The sequence below is a fragment of the Brienomyrus brachyistius genome, chromosome 6, assembly GCF_023856365.1.
Source record: "Brienomyrus brachyistius isolate T26 chromosome 6, BBRACH_0.4, whole genome shotgun sequence".
NCBI classification, from domain to species: domain Eukaryota; kingdom Metazoa; phylum Chordata; class Actinopteri; order Osteoglossiformes; family Mormyridae; genus Brienomyrus; species Brienomyrus brachyistius.
The window spans coordinates 21,937,613-21,955,941 of NC_064538.1; the positions used below are offsets into that span (position 1 = coordinate 21,937,613).

Genomic DNA, 18,329 nt, shown 5'->3' on the forward strand with positions numbered 1-18,329 from the left:
TACACCTTAAAATTCACCTTTATTATAATTACATAACATATGAAATAAAACTACTTCAGTCTGTATATACATTATTCACAACTTTTCAGAACACACAAATATAAATTTTTATTGTTGAAAAGAGAGGGGATTGCTTGTTTAAAATCAGATTCTCCAGTGAGGAGTAGCGCAAATTTATGCTACCGTTCAGGGTATTGGGAGAAGCAGGCACAGCGTAAGAGATTTACCCTGCACCCAATGCTCTCCTGCCAAATAATCCCATGTAAACTCAACACTCCAAATCCTGCGAAAGTGCCCAGCCAATGCAGCTCAAGCAGAGTCGGGGTAAAACTTAACAGAAATGGATCATGATCCTGATGTAGGAATCTGTTCCACGGCTTCAGCACAAGCCTGAATTTAAGCCCGTTTCCACCTGGCTAGTGTGTAACAAGTACATGCTGCTCTGAAGTAGGAGCTGCTGAATCAGCCAAGTACAGTTGATGATATTTTGGAACAGATTTACAGCAGACAACATTTCGTTACCTTGGTTACAGTATATACAAATCATACACTAGGAGAATTAACAATAGTACATTAGTGGTTATAGTGTGTTTCAACTCAGTAGACATAAAAGGTATAAATTAATATTTTAAATGCAAGTAATCTTATTTCAAAGAACCATTTCTACTGGGTGGGTCATAAGAGACATCGATGCTACTTAACGCCGCTGGCCGGAAGGCGCCTCTCAAATAAGTTAGTTCAATAAGCAGAAATATAGAGAATTGGTCGCTAGGAGATGGGCTACCATGATGCAAGCTCGTGCAGTTAAATTAAATGACAAAAGCCCACACGTAATTTTTTTTCAGAAAAACATTTTGAAATGAAAAAGATGAGCACCAAATCATACCGAAGAAGCAGCAAACACACGCAAGATGGCATGTTTTAAGCAGAACCAACTGCATGGGATCTGTCATTCAAGTAAAACAGACCGAGTTGCGGTATGGAGTTACCACTCGGGGGCAGAGCTGTCAAATCCAAGGAACTAATAAGGGAACTCACAGTGATTCCAGTGCTTTGTAAATGTGTGGATGGGCTAAGGAAGGACATAGCGTGCAGCGGGGAAACATTAGAGCAAGGCAGGGACTCTAAAAAGCAGCAAAAGCACGATGGGTTGCTCCAAAGCGATCCCAACACGGGGACCGAAAACTTAACATGAATGGAGGTGCTGTGGGCAGATGGATCGGTCCATCAGATTTCACTGGCAGCTAGTGCTGCTGCGATGGTCAATATCGCTGTTACTGCCTGTGTCTTTGACCAGCACGTTATAGTGCATCCCTACAAAAGCTAGACAAGGGGCATCTGACTTCCTCAAAAAAATGCCAGTGCTCCCAGACACAGCGATCTTTATCTGTGGGCCTAACACAAGCACAGCCAGCCATAATGTCACTCTATTTGTTGGCTGTTATCTTCTCCAGGCCAGGCCAAGCAGGGATGTAGTACCTGGGCAGGGTTCCCTCCATTAGCCGCTCCATCCACAGGCCAAGCCGGTCCAGTTTGTGGTGGATCTGGAGGGTGGAGGTGGATCGGGACCGAGGGACGGTCTTGCGGGCAGCCTGCTCCTCTCGTGACCCGGACCTGCTCCTCCCTGCAGTAGCAGCAGGCGCCTCCTCGGCGGACTTGCTGTCCAGGTCCTCACCCGTATAGACGGGTTTGAAGAGGCAGAAGTACTTTTTGTGGCCATTGAGGGCCAAGACATATCCGGTATAGTCCGCCTTGTGGCTGGAATCGTCCTCGTCATTATCGGCGCGCATGGCGTCCTGGGCAAATTCCAGAAGTGCGTCCATCCATTCGCTGTGCTTGTCCACATTCAGGAAGGAGAAGTGGAGTGTCAGGCTCCTGTGAGGACAGAATTCGTTCATTCACCACTGGCCATACAGTACCACAGCTCAAACAGGTAGTATCTTCTGTATTTGCCTAATTTAGTTTGCTTGCCTTACGGAGGCATGGAGACCAACATCCGCATGCTTTGAGATGTTTAAATATTATAAATATATTTTATTAGTGGCATTATCAGAAACTTAACCAATTTCAGACTTTTATATTTCGAAATAATATCTTATGATTTATTTTTGTTTATAATCAACTTCCAGGACCGCTAACAGGCCCTTAGAAGGGTCATATTTTAAAAGCAACAATATACAGACGCTCCTCTACTTACGAACTTTCAGACATTCGAATGAAGAGGACTGCAAGTCCAGACTGTGTTCACTGGGCTCCCGTTTCCTGTCCACACAATCAGTTTTTTTTCCGCTTAGTACGACTTCTGGCCGCTACTCCCGCCGCGCAGCAGCGTAGCGTGCGTTCTCCCAGCATCCTAGTTCTTTGTACTTGCGTATAGCCTTAACATGACGTTGAATAACGACTTACGAACATTTCAAGTTCATCTCTTTCGTAAGTAGAAGAGCGTCTGTACATAATAAATGCCTAACGCTAAAGCTGATTTATACAGCGAGTCATAATAAATTAAATAATTTGGCAAAAAAATATGACAAAAATACCACATATCGCGCTGTTGAAACTGCTTCACCACCACAGCCGATCTGGCCACTCACCCAGTAAAGGAGTACACCTCTTTGGCAAACTTGCTGAGCAGGATGTTCTTGGAGGCATTGGTGAGCACCAGGACCACGTTGATGTGCCCTGGTCTCAGCTTCACCAGATTGCTGGTGTAGGTGATGTCAGTCAACTCAGTCACCTCCACAAAATTCTTCTTTGGAGGGCGACTACAGTAGGACAAGGGCCATCATCATGTGGTTAAATTCACAGGAATTTAGAACTCTATCCTTTACATCAACATTTCAGAACGTGCGGAGATCTTGCAGGATGGTAAAGGATCGCACATTAACCATCAGCATGATTATTCACAGCTCATTAACAGATGGAAGTGGAATTTGAAGCTATTGGTAAGAATTCCTGAAGAAAACATGCTACCAAAAAAATACAGACTGATTTCATTTTCCAAAATGTGAGTTTAACAGCGAGACTCGTTCACATCGTTCCCTTGCCTGGAAGTGCTAGCGCTTCCTGGCGATCCATCTTCGGACTTGGCTGAATCTTTCGCCTTCGGTTTTGACTGCTTGTCTTCGCTGGAGTCACTGAAAGCAGCGGTGGATGAGGGAACGGCAAAATAAATGAGCTGGACAAGCAACATGTGGAAGCAGGAAAAGTCCAAGAACTCACCTGAAAGCTTGGATGACGACTGTGCCAAATAAGATGAACAATGCAGAGAATATCAAGGACAAGAGGGGCATCATCTCTCGCCTGCAAAGCAAAGACACGCTGGTTAAGAAATTCCAGGTGCAAAGGGGACACTGCCCAGGTACATAACATTATTACTACATCGATAAAAATGGGTAGGAGAAATTGTGAATTATTGAATTATGAATAAATTCAAGTAAAAATCTTACCAATTATTGTGAAGGAGATCATCAGCAATCTGACAGAGGTAGTCATAGGCTGTATAAATCCACTGTATCAGAAACATCTGGAATTTAAAGCCAATGTGTTAGCTTCGTTAGCATTACCCACTAAAAGTCCTAATACTTATATACCTAATACATTTACAAATGGCCTAATACATGTTTAAACATACCCACAATATCATGTGCAATATCTTGTGTCACGTTTTTGTCACGTTAGAAAAAAAATGCATACAGGTCAATATTCTTCTGCCCTAGAAACTCCCCACATAAATCCATTTTATCATGTAGGAATGTGACATCTATTTAATTACCATCAATTACTCAGAATGGACCCAGACACTATTATTACGACAGGGAAATATCTTGGGTATTATACCAACTACTGTTCTGTAGAAGCAGATGCTGAACACATCCCTAGCCAGTGATTGGGGGGGAGGGATGAGTGGCATCTGCAATGTCTGTCCCAGAAAATGTGTGACGTGTTTTTCCGAGTAGCTGCATCTCCATGTTGAAAAAAGCAAATGGGCTGGAGGACCAAGCGTAACAAGCCAGGATCAAGCCCCAGTAGGAAGGTAGTGGGACAGGAACACGCCCTTTTACTCATCTCCGAAACACACTTCACCTTAACTGCTCTAGTAAAAACAGTCAGCTATATTATACGGATGTTTATAAAAATATATAGATGCACGTACACACATACACACACACACACAGGTTTGTATATCTTTATGGGGACTCTCCAGTCATTTCTATTGGGTGCGCTCTAATCCCAACATGACGACCTTAACCTCTACCCAGTGCTAACCTTAATCATGTTAATCACTAAAAATATGACACTTTTGGCAGTTTTAGTTCTATGATTGCATTCACAGATCTTTGTGGGGACCTGAAAAGTGGTCCTCACAACGTCAAAATAAGTTTTTATCATATTATGGGGGATATTTGGTCCCCACAATGTAATATGAACCTAAATCCACACACACACACACACAGACAGATGAACAATAATCCATAACAAACCCAAGCCACTTCAGAACAGGACTGCTGTGATACGAAACCACGCGTTACGGGGCGCTGGAGCACACTGATCCATCTCTCACACCACCTCACACCCCACCGTAGATGAATCTCCTATGCAGCCATCGGCGGGTAAGGAACTTACACAGGCAAACTCGTTGTTGAGCTCCGGTAACATGGCATCGTTGTTGAGGATGGAGGGGTCCTTCTGCAGCATCTCCAGCTGCTCCAGGAGCCGATACTTGTCGTCCTCGCTGCCGTTCCAACCACCCATTACAGGCTTATACAAAACCTTTCCGGCTGCGTTACGGCGCTCCAGGATTACCACCTAGCCCCCCCCCCACAACCCCAATCGTAGTCAGTTTGTGTGTGCACAAAGGAGGCCATGCAAAATCAAGCAGTTAGAAATGAGTGGGGGGAGGACAGGGGATGGGGAACTTAGTATGAAATGTCTTCTTAATCAATTAAAGTCAAAGCTAAGTAAATTAATAGGAATGACCAACATTTACCTCAAACATTTGCTATGTTTTGCATGGCATCCCACAATAAGAGTCTTCAGCCCTCACCCTCCAAGGGTGATTAACTCATTCAGAGAGAAAAGCCCTCCAAATACCATGGTCAATATACAGCTTCCGGAAAAGTATCCAGATAAGGTAAATAAATATTCCACAAACCAATAGGGTTTCATTCCTATCTAGAAAGTATGGATTTCAAGTATGGAGCCCAACCACAGTGAAATGAGAAAAAAACAATAAATATATATGTATGTTGACAATTTCGTACATTTTGTGTAACAAATATTGCCGAAGCATTTTGTTTGCTCAGCTCCTGGTCACTGACCTGAGGTGGAGGGTTGTCTCTGTCCTTTAGCAGAACATCACACAATGGCTGCTGCTGCCTCTGGTAGACATAAGCGAACCTCAGCACCTCCTTGGTGTTGGTGGAGGCAAATGAGAGGAACGCCTTGTTCCCTGTGACAAAGGCTTCTTCTTCTCCAGTAATCAGTAGGACACAGTACCTGTCAGATGGAGGTTACAGGCAACCGTCACGGTAATGTTGCTCTACCGTGTTCAGTTCAATCTGAAGAGCATCAGAACATCATAACCACAATTATCTCTCGGCTGAATGAAAGAAACAGATTTGGAACATAATTAAGGTAGACCATAAAATTCCAGAGAAGCATGGCTTTAAGGTCAAAAACTTGAAACTTATTTTATCTTATTTTATCTTCTTCATATATTTTGTCATGTGTGACAAACAAGGTTTAGATGAACGAAAAGGTCTTACTTTCTGCGCCGATGAAACTGTTTTACAGGACAAAGTTCATCAAAGAGCTTCTGATTCACCAGGCGTGGGACAAGGAGGAACTTGTTGTTTGAGATGAACTCATCGATTATCTGCTTCTTCATCCCCTTTGACTGAAATAAACGAAAGAAAGTTTGTAAATAATGCAAGAAACGCAGCACTGTGAGGAAAAAAAGTTTTACAAAAAATTTAAAAAGAAAATCCACCTGAATAATATCAGTTGGATTATCTGAGTTCTCCTTGAAAGCCAACATGGTGGGGGCGTAGGTGTTAATGTTGAACTTTCTCAGCAGGTTCACCGTCTCAGTCAAACCTTGATCCACATACCCAAACTGGATGTAGTCTTTGTTGGCGAATGCAGTCAGCTACAGAAAATCAGAAAATTTTTTGGAACATTACCGGCAATATTGCCGACACAAAACAATTGTAGATCAAGCTGCAAGTTCAATGTTGGATTGCTGGGTACCTTGTACAAGAGAGGAACCACAGGAACCTGGTCAAACAACAGCACATGTGGCTTGTTGTACTCATGCCAGTTGTTCAGGAACTCTACGTAATTCCTGTCTGTGACCTAAACAGAGATTCACAACCAAACAATAAAGACCTAGACGACATAATTCTCACCAACACAACTTGAGCAGTGTTTGAAACTAAGTACATCACAAGCTATATATTAGCCAAAAATAACCTAAAGATTAGTAATGTTCGGGAGATTTTCCCCAGCAATAATGTTCTAAGTAAAGATTACTTGTGTGCCGATAATGTAACACATACCTTTTCAACCAATCTTTGTGGAAGCAGATCCTCTATGAACTGCCTCAAATGTTCCCGTGCCACAGCATAGTGGAAGATGGTCACCTTGCCATTAATTACTCCAAGTATGGAGGGGGTCCGGTGAGCCCCAAGGTGATTAGCCAGGCGTCGCTCATAACCAACATCCACGACACCAATCCCAACACCTGCAACAGACAAGCCCAAGAGGTATATAGCTACGTAATGCATAGAAGCTCACTGAGTGCTACTATCATGACTGCTACTGTTATGATACTGCTATCGTATACCATACCCAGGGTGTCTAACTCCTGCACTGCTTCCTTCCAAACAGGCTCGATGTGGATGCAGCTAATGCACCAATCAGAGGTGATCTTGATCAGGTAGGGTCGTCTGAAGCTGTCCGGCACGACGTCATTCATATACTGATTGAAGTTGAGCAAATATTTGTTATCAGCAAAGTCTCGGTTAGTCTTGCCATTAAAGGGGAAGTGGAAAAAAGACTCGTCAAAGTAGAAACTGTCATGGAAGTGCCGGAAACTCGGCTGTGGTTGTCCATATTGTGCGTTATCGTCCGTCTGACCGTATCGGTCATAATTTGCTCTCTTCTCCTCGTGGGATAGGATCTGGGGAGTTAAGAAGATGCACAGATACACTCAACTGTGTGCACAGCAGTGACTAGCTCACTGTACTACACATTATTTTGCTTTCCTAACTTGAAGAGTATTAGAAAGTCTAACTATTACCTCATAAGATTTAGTAATTTTAATGAACATATCTTCAGCTTCTGGGTTTTTGTTCTTGTCAGGATGCCTTCATAGGAAAAACCACAAACCACAAATGAAGTTACTGATAATCAAGCAGACAAATAAGAGATTTGTAGCATATAAAAATACAGGTCATACACTGGGTAATAATCTGCAATATTGCAAAGCCAACTCCAAATATTTTAACAATTATTAGACGGGGTACATCTTGGATGGAATGACAGTCCATCACATGGACCACACAAACTCATACATGGCCATCTTAGAGATGCCAGTTAGGCTGACTGAATGTCTCTGGACTACACGAGAAACTGGAGTACCTCACAATACAGGGAGAACATGCAAAGTCCACACACATATAGCAGAGGTGAGACTCGAACCCCCAACTGTTGTAAATGCAAGTCAACCATGCTATCGACTGAATCACCATCGTTCTCTATTAAAGAACTACAAGGGCAGATTCACAACACACGGCCATCGTAAAGGTATACAATGAAAAATATTCTCACCATTCTTTAGCTAGTTGCTTGTATGCTTTTTTGATTTCAGCTTGGCTGCTGCTCCGAACAACCCCAAGAATTTTGTATGGGTCAAATTCTGTCGCACTTTCCACAGTACAATACACAAGCAGCAGGCAAAATATCACCATGGCGGGTAATGTGAATATGTAACTCATTCGGTCCATCTTCTCACTGCAAAAGCACGTTTCAAAAAGCAAAACAGATAAAGTGGTAATTTTAGCAAGCACAACATTTTATCTGACACAGTAGTCTTTAGATGTATGTTAAACAGCAGTAAAATAACGAATGAATTAAGTGCACATAGATCTTACACAAACAACAGCAGCAAATGTTTGATGGTAAAGGCCCGTAATATATGGACTTAAGATACAATAATGTATATGTGAAAACGATTAAAGAAAAATCCTAATTTGTCGACGTACAACGATGTGGGAAAGTGTTATAACTGCAAACGTCTGACTAATATAACAAAACACTCACACGCCCTGCTCGTGTAGGATATATTAAAAATGAGCAAACCATCCTCACAATAAATATTTGCATATCTGCTGTTTCATCGACCACTTGTACTAACTGGTCACTAATACTACACCCAGTAACCTGCCCTGTCTGTTTTTCTTAGCTACGTATCGCGAAATCAAACCGCACGGCAGTCATTTCGCTAGATCCGGTAGTCCGAAATCAACGCACCATATCTATTAATTCACGCACCGTAAATAACATAACCTTTTATGATTCATACATCGCCAATCACAATGGCTTTAAGCACGGTGATCCTATTGACAGCTACATCCAGGCTGCGCCTCAGCGATCGCACTTGCGCTTCCGGTCTGTCAACTTACGCCGGCGGTCAATGTTGACGTAAGACGCACGACGTGTCTTCGCTATGGAAATGATATACACATAGAATGGGGCGATGTAGCGGCTGAAAATAGCCAAAGTTTGAAACATAGCGCAGTACCGTTTTGCCCACACCAAGAATAGAGTAGATTATCTTTGTCTTCTGTGTTTGTGTGAATTAGGTTAATATTATTAGAATAGAATATTAGAATTGTGGGGACCAAATCAGCAAAATTTGTGATGGGGAATCCCCTCACCCCCCCCCCCCCACCCCACCCAGTGCTTGGCAGACTCTATAAATAAAAATCCATGAGCTGGTCAGTGAACCTGATTACATTCGGACAAGTTAGACGAAGCTGGACTTTTAATAAACATTATTTTAGAATGACAGAAAAATTGTGCAGAGAGTGGGAGCAGTATGGATTTGATGGGAGAGGCTATCCGGGGAATACCTTGTTGTCGTACTAACTAGGGAACTCACATAGTTAGAACCGCACACGTGAACTGTTCCTACTATGTAAATTGCTAATGGTAGCTTTTGTGAAATGTACCCATGAACCAAACCTACTTGCTGTTTCATTACCAGGTTTTATGGGTGCATTTTCTGCCATATTTAATTCTGCATTAAAAAAAGATATGCATCTTGCTCTGTAAGATTTCTAGGGTCATCAAAACGAGAACAATAAAGTGACGTTACATGCTAGCTGTCTAGTTAGAAATTTTCTAGGAAACTCCAGATAACGGGTTCAGCAAATAATCCCAGATTTACGGTGGCAATGAAGCATAATATCTTAGCTGGATGACTTTGACGTTAGAAGTAACTGGGTTTCTTGTATCACAAAGTAGGGTTGTACACAAGTCACCCAAGTCACTAGCCATGGGTGCTCGATTCCAAGTCCAGTACGTTGTTCTGTGCTCAAGTCCAAGTCATTATATACAAAACTAGAAGTACAAACACAGAGACAAATGTAATCTGGCCTCCCGATTCGATATTATACCGATATTTTCTGCCAATTCCATATGTATTGCACTTTTTTTTATCCTTTTTTTCTGAATAGCATATTTACAGTATGGAGGGTGCTTTGGTGACAATACACAATAAACAAATGTTATTTCAATCATTATTTAAATTATAATAATTAAAATTGCTATTGTAAATTAAGTTACAATAAATCGATCTCGCCTAGTCGATTGAATTCACATTTATAACCGCATTTGGTCTGTTCCGTCCTGGTGCTGTATAATTGAAACTTCCTAACTTGCGAATCCAGTCTTAACTGGTAACCAAGGTAACTACAGTCAAAACCAATGTAGGAAAAAGCCATTAGAGATGAACAGTTCTTAAGTCATTGTTCATATCCTAACTTAAAACAGTAAAAGTGCATTACACACGCTTCCTAACTTCCCAAAAACACTCCTAACTCCTAATTTAGAATAACTGCACAGCTCCGATCATAACATAAGAATAACAATTATATATAACGTGACTACTTTTTTACTACCATAGTCCCCAAACATTAATAATATTACATACAATAATAATAAAATGAAATTAAAATAATGCTTTTTATGCCCTGGACGACGGGCCTATGAAAAACATAATGTCATATTGTTACACGCGTAAGAAATGCTGCTTCGTGATACAGGCCATAGCTCCGAGGCACTTTATGTTTAGGTTCACGGATTAGTAACATTGCTTGGACCAATCAGAGAAGACAAGTTCGTATATTCCCTGACGTAATGCATTTTTCCAGTGGTTTGCCCATTCATTGAGAATCCCTTGACGTGATCTGTCTTCAGAGCAGGTTAGACATGTATCGTAAATTACCACGGGACATGAAGTCATTCATTTAACTTGCCCAATGCCCAGCAAGACATAAATCGACTCGTTTAAATCTGTGCCTGGTCATTCTTAGGTATTTCATTATATTTCTGTCTACTGAGATATTCATCATTGTAGGTTCTCATACATGTGCGTGGGAAAGTCCCAATACAAGCTCTATTTTTAGTGGGTAAATTCTATTTCTGTCTCACACAAAGAGGCGTGCCTTTACAGTACATATATGATACTGTGATGACAATTCGGACAGTTTCTATTACCAAACGAACTACCTGTTCGATGAAAAAAAAGTAATTCGCTGTTGAATTTTTACTCAGTAGACTTGTAATATTTACAGACATGGAAGATTCGAAAAGGACCAGAAGTGACTACAGTGATTCAGGTAAAACTTAATCCCGTCCTTGTTGATGTTAAGCGTGCTACGTTTGTGTGTGATCAGGATATTCTGATCATACACATCTGATGAAAGTCGGGATACCGGTAATATTAAACGAAACACTGTAACTTGGCTAATTTTCTTTTTTATTGTCAGATGGCTCAGAGGATAAAAATATTGTAATTTACAGTAGGCCTATATGTTTTATTTTATTGAAGGCTAACACATACACAGATAATCTTTCCAGGTATTATAAGTACATTTTCAGTGGTTGTCAGGCTTTTGTTTTTAGAAACTACTGCTAGTGAGGAATCAAAACATCATACTGGAAACCAATGCAGAAAGTAAATGAAAACTAAACCAAAACTAGAACTTCTCATAAAGTAAAAACAAAACTAAAACAATTTGTACACTCTTAAAATAAACTGAAACTGAACCAACACTAAAAAAAAACTAAATGGGAAAACTAAAAGCTAATTTGAAAACTATACTGTAACAACCCTGGCAGGAACCGAATTACTATTAAATTACTAAGGAACTGTATTGTAAAATATTACCATATTAATTAAATTTTTTTTACTGTGGGGGCGGGAGGGGGGGGAGAGTCTATTGGTGGATATAGTGGTGTGAAATGCTTTTATATCTATCCTGATCCTGAACACAGGGTCACCACAGGGCTGTCTGCTGAGCCCATCACTCTTTACTTCATTCACTGATGGTTATACCTTCCCCCCCCCCCAAAAAAAAAAAAATTGCCATATTTGCAGATGACACTATGGTTGTCAGCCTGATTGTGGACAACAAAGAGACTACAGGACGGATGAGGGTCTCCTAACTGAGTGTTGCACCAGCGACGATCTAATCCTAACACAAGCAAGACTACGGAGATTGTGATAGACCACAGGAAAGTAAAAGAGAAAGTCCACAGCTCACTCCAAGTTCATGTTGAGGAAGTAGAGCATGTGGAAAGTTCTTGGGAGTCTATATAACGAATGATCTCAAATGGTCTCTTAGCAGCACCCACCTGAAGGAGAAAGCCTAACAGCATCCACATTTCCTCAGGAAATTGAGACTCGTCTTCTGTAACATCTCCTGACAAGCTTCTACCTCAGTATTATATAAAGCATTTTGGACCTGGCTCAACTGTGTAGTATGGAAGCTGCATTGGGGCTGACCTCTTGAACTTTGACAGGATCTACTCCATCCTATCTTGTCTTGTCTCGTCTTAGCTTAGCTTATCTGTTTTTTTGACACATGCAGCACTGATTTAGGCGTAACTTATTTTTTACTTTACGTTGAGATTTCTGCTTCTGCATTTTGCAGTACCCTTCTGGTGTATGACTATTTTAATCCACTGTGACTGTTTTAGTCCTTCTGTTTACCACGCAAACTTGCTGGTGTTGTTGGCGGTGTCTGTTCCCTGCAGCATGATGAGTACCACTGAGGCTTTAAGCGTACTTTACAACAGGGGCAGTAAAACAGCAGAGAAGATTCCTAGTATCACTCTACTTTCTGTGCTAGATGTCTATAATGACTTCTGCATCCAGAGGGTCATCTGCTATGAGCTTCTGCAGCCTGAAATCCAGAACGATGAAGCTTATAGCAGCTTTTTCTGCAGTTATACCGCTGAACATTCTAGCCCCCCCAGTCTATGAGTTCATCTCCTAAAAAGACTAACCCTTCCCCTCTCTGGATTACATGACTACTGAATGAGTTTTGGTTCCCAATACTGTAACATGTGATAAGGAAGCCAGACATTTATTCTTTGGCAGTATCATCTGAAAACGAACAAAAAGATCAACAGGTTGTTTTGGAATTTTGCTGTCTGACCTGTTTGAACTATGAGGAGAAACTGGAGTTCTTTGGAAATCCTCTGTACATGGAAAGTACTTGCAAATTTCTAATACATTCAGCTGGATCTGAACTGAATATGACAAACTGAAAATAATATGTGGTGAAAGGTGCAGTGCCCTGCAATGGGTTGGTGCCCCATCTTTGGTTGTTCCCTGTCTTGCATGGTTGGATGGATTTGTCATAGAGGTTTATCTTTATTGAGCCATCTGACAATAGGTTTAACTATTAATTATTCTCAACACAAACCGAATGACTAACAATATGATTTGTTTTAGATTCTGAAGACTCAAAACTAATCAATATAGAACAGGACTCCATCCATTTTCTTAAACAACTTGTCTTTTTCAGGGTTGCAGGAGGTTCAGAGAGGATCCCAGAACAGCCAACTCAATAAACAGAACCCACTTCAGGTAACTGCATAACTTTTAATCTATATCTGCTTTCATAGACTTGTTTAAATTTAGATCCTGGTTATTCATCTACTGTCATAACCTGTCCAAATCCTACCCATCATCCATCCTGAGGTTTGATATTGCGATTTTGCCGGCCTGCATCCCAATGCCACCCTCACACTTGGATGTTTTCCTTTATTCTATGGGCAAATACTTTCAGACACACAAAGGTGTTTTATGTTTAATCCTCTCCTGTTATTTAGTTATATTATAAGACAGATGAGGGGGGATGTTACAGTAGCTGAGGTCTAAAACTTGCCTTAAATGCAGTGTTTCTTTCCCATCCTTCAGAGTTACAAGATGGATGCCAGCCCGTGTGGTCTCTGTTTGATCATAAATAACGTGAAGTTCTTACCTGAGTCTGGCTTGAAAAGTCGCAGCGGTTCCAACATAGATTGTGATAAACTTGAAAAGAGATTCAAGTCCTTGAATTTCATTGTTGATGTTCAGCAGAACCTGACTCATGAGGTTAGTTGGTCTGCCATTACTGTGTGTGGTAAAGCATTACCCCATTGACTGATTTACCCAGCATGTACCACAAGGGGTGCTATTGCATCTGATATTAATTAGTATTTTGGGTGGTTTACCATGGATTTCATGATAAACACTGTGAAGTACAGTAGCGCAACATGAAAAGGAAAGAATATACACATAAACATTCCATTTTATTCTTTTATTACGTTTTATCCATTGGTCCTCTGACTGGTTATCCTGTTCAGGGTCACATGGGGCCCCAGAGCCTATCCCAAGCGATATAGAATGGGATGCCAGTCCATCCCAGGGCACAAATATGCAAAGATTCACACAATCATACTCCAATTTCAAGATGCCATTTAGCCTAACTGCATGTTTTTGAACGGAAGACTCAGGGAGGTCATGCAAAGCGGAGGCAGGATGCAAATTCTCGGCCCTTGGCTGTGAACGGCAGCAGTGCTATCTCATCATTAAATAATGATGCTCAGCTTAATTTCATGGAATATATTACAGTTTTAATGTAAATGTTTATATGGTATCTTTTTTTTTTAGCAAATAATTCAGCAGTTGTCAGCCCTTTCTAAGAAGGACCATTCTAAATATGACTGCTGCATTGCGGTCATTCTGTCTCATGGCTGTAAGGTAAAGTCAATGCTTATCCCCAGAAAATACTTAATATTAGTTTGGCATTTGTGGAATGAACAAGGCAACAGCGGCCTTCTCTGTTTCTTTTAGCCTTCTTAGGCATCTCATCTCTCTGTTTTGTGCTTTCAGGCAACTAAGAACCTCATCCCGGGTGCTGTGCATGGAGTTAACGGAGCTATAGTTCCAGTTGAGGACATTACCAGTTACCTCAATGGGGAGCACTGTCCATCTCTCCAGGGCAAGCCCAAGCTCTTCTTCATCCAGGCCTGCGGTGGAGGTAAGCTGAGCCAGATCAGGTGGCACCCTGTGCTTCTGTGTTGCTAAAGGAATATAGTCATTATAATGGGGGAGGGGGGTGTAAGGCTGTATTGTAAAAGAGGTGTTGGAATTTAATTAAAGCTTGGACTAAGCTACTCTTCCCTCATTGAATCTCATTCAATGGCAGCCAAGGGAGTAGGAGGCTCATAGATAACCTGGCAGATTCAGGGGGGCAGTGCTTGGCAGGGGCCCCAAAACCCATCTTGGGGGCCCACATAGCAAAATCCGCTGAGGTCCAACACCATTTAATGGATTCAGCTAGAGTTTTGGAATTGTTTTTTGCACAATTAAGTATGCTGTCCATGATGATTACTTCGTCTAGCCAGAGATTTCCTGCCACCTCTCTGCCATTCCCCATTATACATTACGTGCAGTTACTCAGCATTTTTATATTCCGAAACAATTCATCAGTTCACTCGGCTCTATTAACATCTCTTATTTGCAGTCCTTTCCTACAGGAAAGCATAATAATGAACACATTTGTTGTCCATCGGTGAATTATTAGTTTGCCTTCTTGGAATAGTGGAGTATTGGTTTATAATATAACTTCAGAGCAGTACACAGAGATAATTATATATAGCGTGTTTTTAGGTAAAGTATCAAAATGTATTGCTTTCATTGATCAAACTTTAACCAAGCTTTAGGTAAAATCACAAAAATGTTACATGAAATATTTTTGAGAGCACTATACATAGAAAATTTGCCTATATTCTTCTCAAGATGAAATGGACAAAGGATATGAAGTGCCCATTCAAGAGGCCAGCGACCGCTGCAGTAGGGATGCTGTCCCTGTTTCCTGGAGTGACACACTAACTGACAAGCCAGACAAGTTCAATGCTTACACAACACTGCCAGTACCCAGTGACATCCTGGTGTCATACTCTACTTACCCAGGTATGAGTGTCTAAGGAGTCATATCCCTAACCCTAACCCGCTCAGTGGTTTAAGAAGCAACCAGTGTTTAGTGTATTATGAAATACAGAAATTCTTAATTTGGGCAGCTAGTACTACAGTTTGAAGATATCAGCAAAATTATATGGAGTATTGGTCAGCAACATAGGAAAATGCAATGCAAATGTCTCTCGATATTGGCTGTCATCAGTGTTGTGCATGAATGCGCTAACTCAGTGGATCTCAAAGTCGGTCCTCGGGCCCCACTGCCCTGCTTGTTTTCCAGCTATCCCTGCCCCACACACTGCTGATTACCTGGATCAGGTGTGTTCAGTCAATCAGAAGCTGAAAGACAGCTGGGACTTGTGTGTGGGGCAGGGATAGCAGGAAAACAAGCAGGGTAGTGGGGCCCGAGGACCAACTTTGAGAACCACTGCGCTAATTGAACGTGCTCATATTTTTGGTGAACAGTGAACTAAACTAATCAGTTTCCAACAAATAAAGGTGAACATGAGCATCGTTCCTTCAGGAAAGACTGAACGACGCTCACACAGCAGAGGTAGCAATAATAGGAAAAATATTCCCTTTCATATTGCGATATGAAATATGATATCTTAGTAAAATGACTCAGAATCGAGGCTTGGAAAATTATTACATTATGATCTTAATTTTCTTGCGCTTCCCTTGTGTTGATCAGTATTTATGTGATCCATTGCACTGCTTGTGATGCCAGTAATTTATATTGATAAAGGAGACTCCCAAGAGCTTTCTAAAGGTAGGTGATGCTAGTGATGTTTTTATTACTGATCAAAAACTTCACTTTGGATTCAGAGCTCATGAAAAAAATAACAGAAGACATGAATGTGAGCTAGTTCATTTTTGGGACTGTGAACTTACAGTAGTTAAAAATTCAAAATTGTGAACTCTCAACGTGAGTTACTTAATTTTAATCTGTGCGAAGTGAACTCCGAGATAGTTCTTGTTGAGTGTGAACTTGCACAACACTGGCTGCTACTGCAGGGTATGTCTCATGGAGGGACAAGGAGACTGGCACCTGGTACGTGGAGACCCTGGACCAGATCTTGGCAGAGCATGCAGCAACATGTGATCTGGTTACCATGCTGACGATGGTGGGTGTCTCTCAGGAACGACTAACTATGGATCTGTCTTAGCCAAACTCTCTTTTGGCATTATCACTCAATTCCTGCTCCTAGCATCGATCGATCTTACCCCCACCCTGAACTTACACCAAGTAGTTGGAATATGGATGAATAGTAAAAAAAATCTTCTGCTTAAAGTGCTTAAAGCTTAGTGACACATTGCTGTATTTGTCAGGTTGACGGTTTCATATACCATGATAGCTCATTGCATAGTTGCTACTATTATGGTCTCTGTACTAAATACATTCACTTTCTCATTTGTGTGTCCAGGTCAACAACAAGGTTGCACAGAATTATGTTAAAGACAAACAATCTACAACCTACAAACAGATGCCCTTCTTCTTATCGTCTTTAAGAAAGCATCTCCACTTCCAAAGTTCTCCCCAGGGAGACACTCCATGGAACATTCCAGAATGTTTTAACAACACCGTTTCCTCAATACAGGATTGATACAACCAGGATTCCATATTACTGCACCTACACATTGGACTCAAATTTCTAGATCTTTATTTGTTTCCTACGTGCTCTTCAGTGTGTGGGTCATTTATGATGTACCTAATTATTTTGCTTCACTGATTATTTATTAATTATGAATATTTCATGGTGGAATATGTGACTTTTACCAATAATTGTATCTTCAAGATGTAGTACTAAATTGCATTTTATTTATCCTGGTGCTCCCCCCAAGCACCTGTCCCCTCCCCTGAAACTGTGACACAAAAATTTCACTTTGGCTGGCAATGTGAACATGTAACTGATTCGATGAAGCTGCTCACTGTAAAAGCAAGTTTCAAAAGAAAAATGCTGTGTTGAGACAAATTATAACGTAACAAATATGGCCGCCAATTCAGACATATCATGGCAGTTTGTGGGTCATGTTTATAAAAAGGAGATTACAAAATGAAGTTCTGCCTTTAGTGACAGGTCACTGCCAGTGTGAGTAAGCAGTGACACAACAAAGGGAATCATTTTACATTCACACTCGGGGTTGGATGCTGTCAAAATACTGTACACATACTCCATGGCAGACATTACACAGATACTACATTTATTGTTTACAACACTGATGCACAACAGGGTTTGGGAAAATTCAGAATTAATTGCTCCCCATTCCATTTAAAAATTGGGATTTTAATTGAATTGGCCACACCCCTGTATGTCCTTTTCCATGGACACATATTTATGGTTTTTCAAATTGGACTGTTTATGTGTATTAGCAAGGTCTTTCCATTTTAATAAAAAAAAAAGTTTTTGCATCATCATTTTTAATTTTGATGACATTTGACGAAACGATGAATTAAGTGTGACATCTGTAAACATCTGTAGCCGGCTGCTAGATGAAATAGACGGAGCTTCCACTATATTTAAGAAGATAATAAAATAATAATATAGAAGCTCTGTAATGTGATCGAGGTGAACAGGTTTTTATGCGATGCCTGATAAATGTGCATTTGCCAGTCACCCCTTTCTATGTGCCAAATATCTCCTTGTGTTCTGTCAACAAAGCAACTAATTGCACCTCCTGCTGCTGACTAGCTGGAGACTTCAGCTACACGAGGCACATCAGTGGATGAAATGGTGGGGACTGACTCAACTAGGACCTGTGGAAGCAACACAAGCTCAGATTCATCCACAGA

The 18,329-nt window shown here is 41.0% G+C and overlaps 2 protein-coding genes across 5 annotated transcripts; one reads left to right on the forward strand and one right to left on the reverse strand.

The window, feature by feature from the left end:
* Positions 1-2: 2 nt before the first annotated feature.
* dnajc16 (DnaJ (Hsp40) homolog, subfamily C, member 16) lies at positions 3-8,695 on the reverse strand. Of its 4 annotated transcripts, XR_007398423.1 has the most exons (16): positions 8,554-8,689; positions 7,831-8,013; positions 7,301-7,367; positions 6,850-7,180; positions 6,558-6,742; positions 6,250-6,354; positions 5,990-6,148; positions 5,766-5,896; positions 5,319-5,496; positions 4,624-4,806; positions 3,447-3,523; positions 3,220-3,300; positions 3,045-3,134; positions 2,592-2,762; positions 2,198-2,378; positions 1,736-1,875 (listed from the first exon to the last, which is right to left on the reverse strand). XR_007398423.1 is itself a non-coding variant. In XM_049016434.1 (15 exons), the coding sequence occupies exons 1-15, from the start codon at positions 8,580-8,582 to the stop codon at positions 1,428-1,430; spliced, it is 2,418 nt and encodes an 805-aa protein (XP_048872391.1). In that variant the 5' UTR covers positions 8,583-8,695; the 3' UTR covers positions 3-1,427. The 4 variants fall into 4 exon arrangements, 3 of the variants coding, with proteins under 3 accessions (XP_048872391.1, XP_048872392.1, XP_048872393.1); XM_049016434.1 differs by lacking the exon at positions 2,198-2,378 and having other exon boundaries at positions 3-1,875; positions 8,554-8,695; XM_049016435.1 differs by lacking the exon at positions 2,198-2,378 and having other exon boundaries at positions 3-1,875; positions 8,533-8,681.
* A 1,893-nt stretch (positions 8,696-10,588) lies between these two features.
* LOC125744642 (caspase-9-like) lies at positions 10,589-17,951 on the forward strand. Its single transcript, XM_049016676.1, has 8 exons — positions 10,589-10,904; positions 13,101-13,162; positions 13,496-13,672; positions 14,231-14,320; positions 14,453-14,600; positions 15,362-15,535; positions 16,553-16,662; positions 16,963-17,951. Exons 1-8 carry the CDS (start codon positions 10,862-10,864, stop codon positions 17,140-17,142), a joined length of 984 nt encoding a protein of 327 aa, XP_048872633.1. The 5' UTR covers positions 10,589-10,861; the 3' UTR covers positions 17,143-17,951.
* Positions 17,952-18,329: the final 378 nt, after the last annotated feature.

Coding starts and splice junctions, on each gene's coding strand:
- LOC125744642 (XM_049016676.1), top strand. CDS start 10,862: ATGGAAGATTCGAAAAGGACCAGAAGTGACTACAGTGATTCAG. Junction 13,673..14,230: donor AGCAGAACCTGACTCATGAG/GTTAGTTGGTCT, acceptor TTTTTTTTTTAG/CAAATAATTCAGCAGTTGTC. Junction 16,663..16,962: donor TGGTTACCATGCTGACGATG/GTGGGTGTCTCT, acceptor TTGTGTGTCCAG/GTCAACAACAAGGTTGCACA.
- dnajc16 (XM_049016434.1), bottom strand. CDS start 8,582: ATGAATCATAAAAGGTTATGTTATTTACG. Junction 5,497..5,765: donor CAGTTTCATCGGCGCAGAAA/GTAAGACCTTTT, acceptor TCCATCTGACAG/GTACTGTGTCCTACTGATTA. Junction 3,301..3,446: donor GATCTCCTTCACAATAATTG/GTAAGATTTTTA, acceptor TTTGCTTTGCAG/GCGAGAGATGATGCCCCTCT.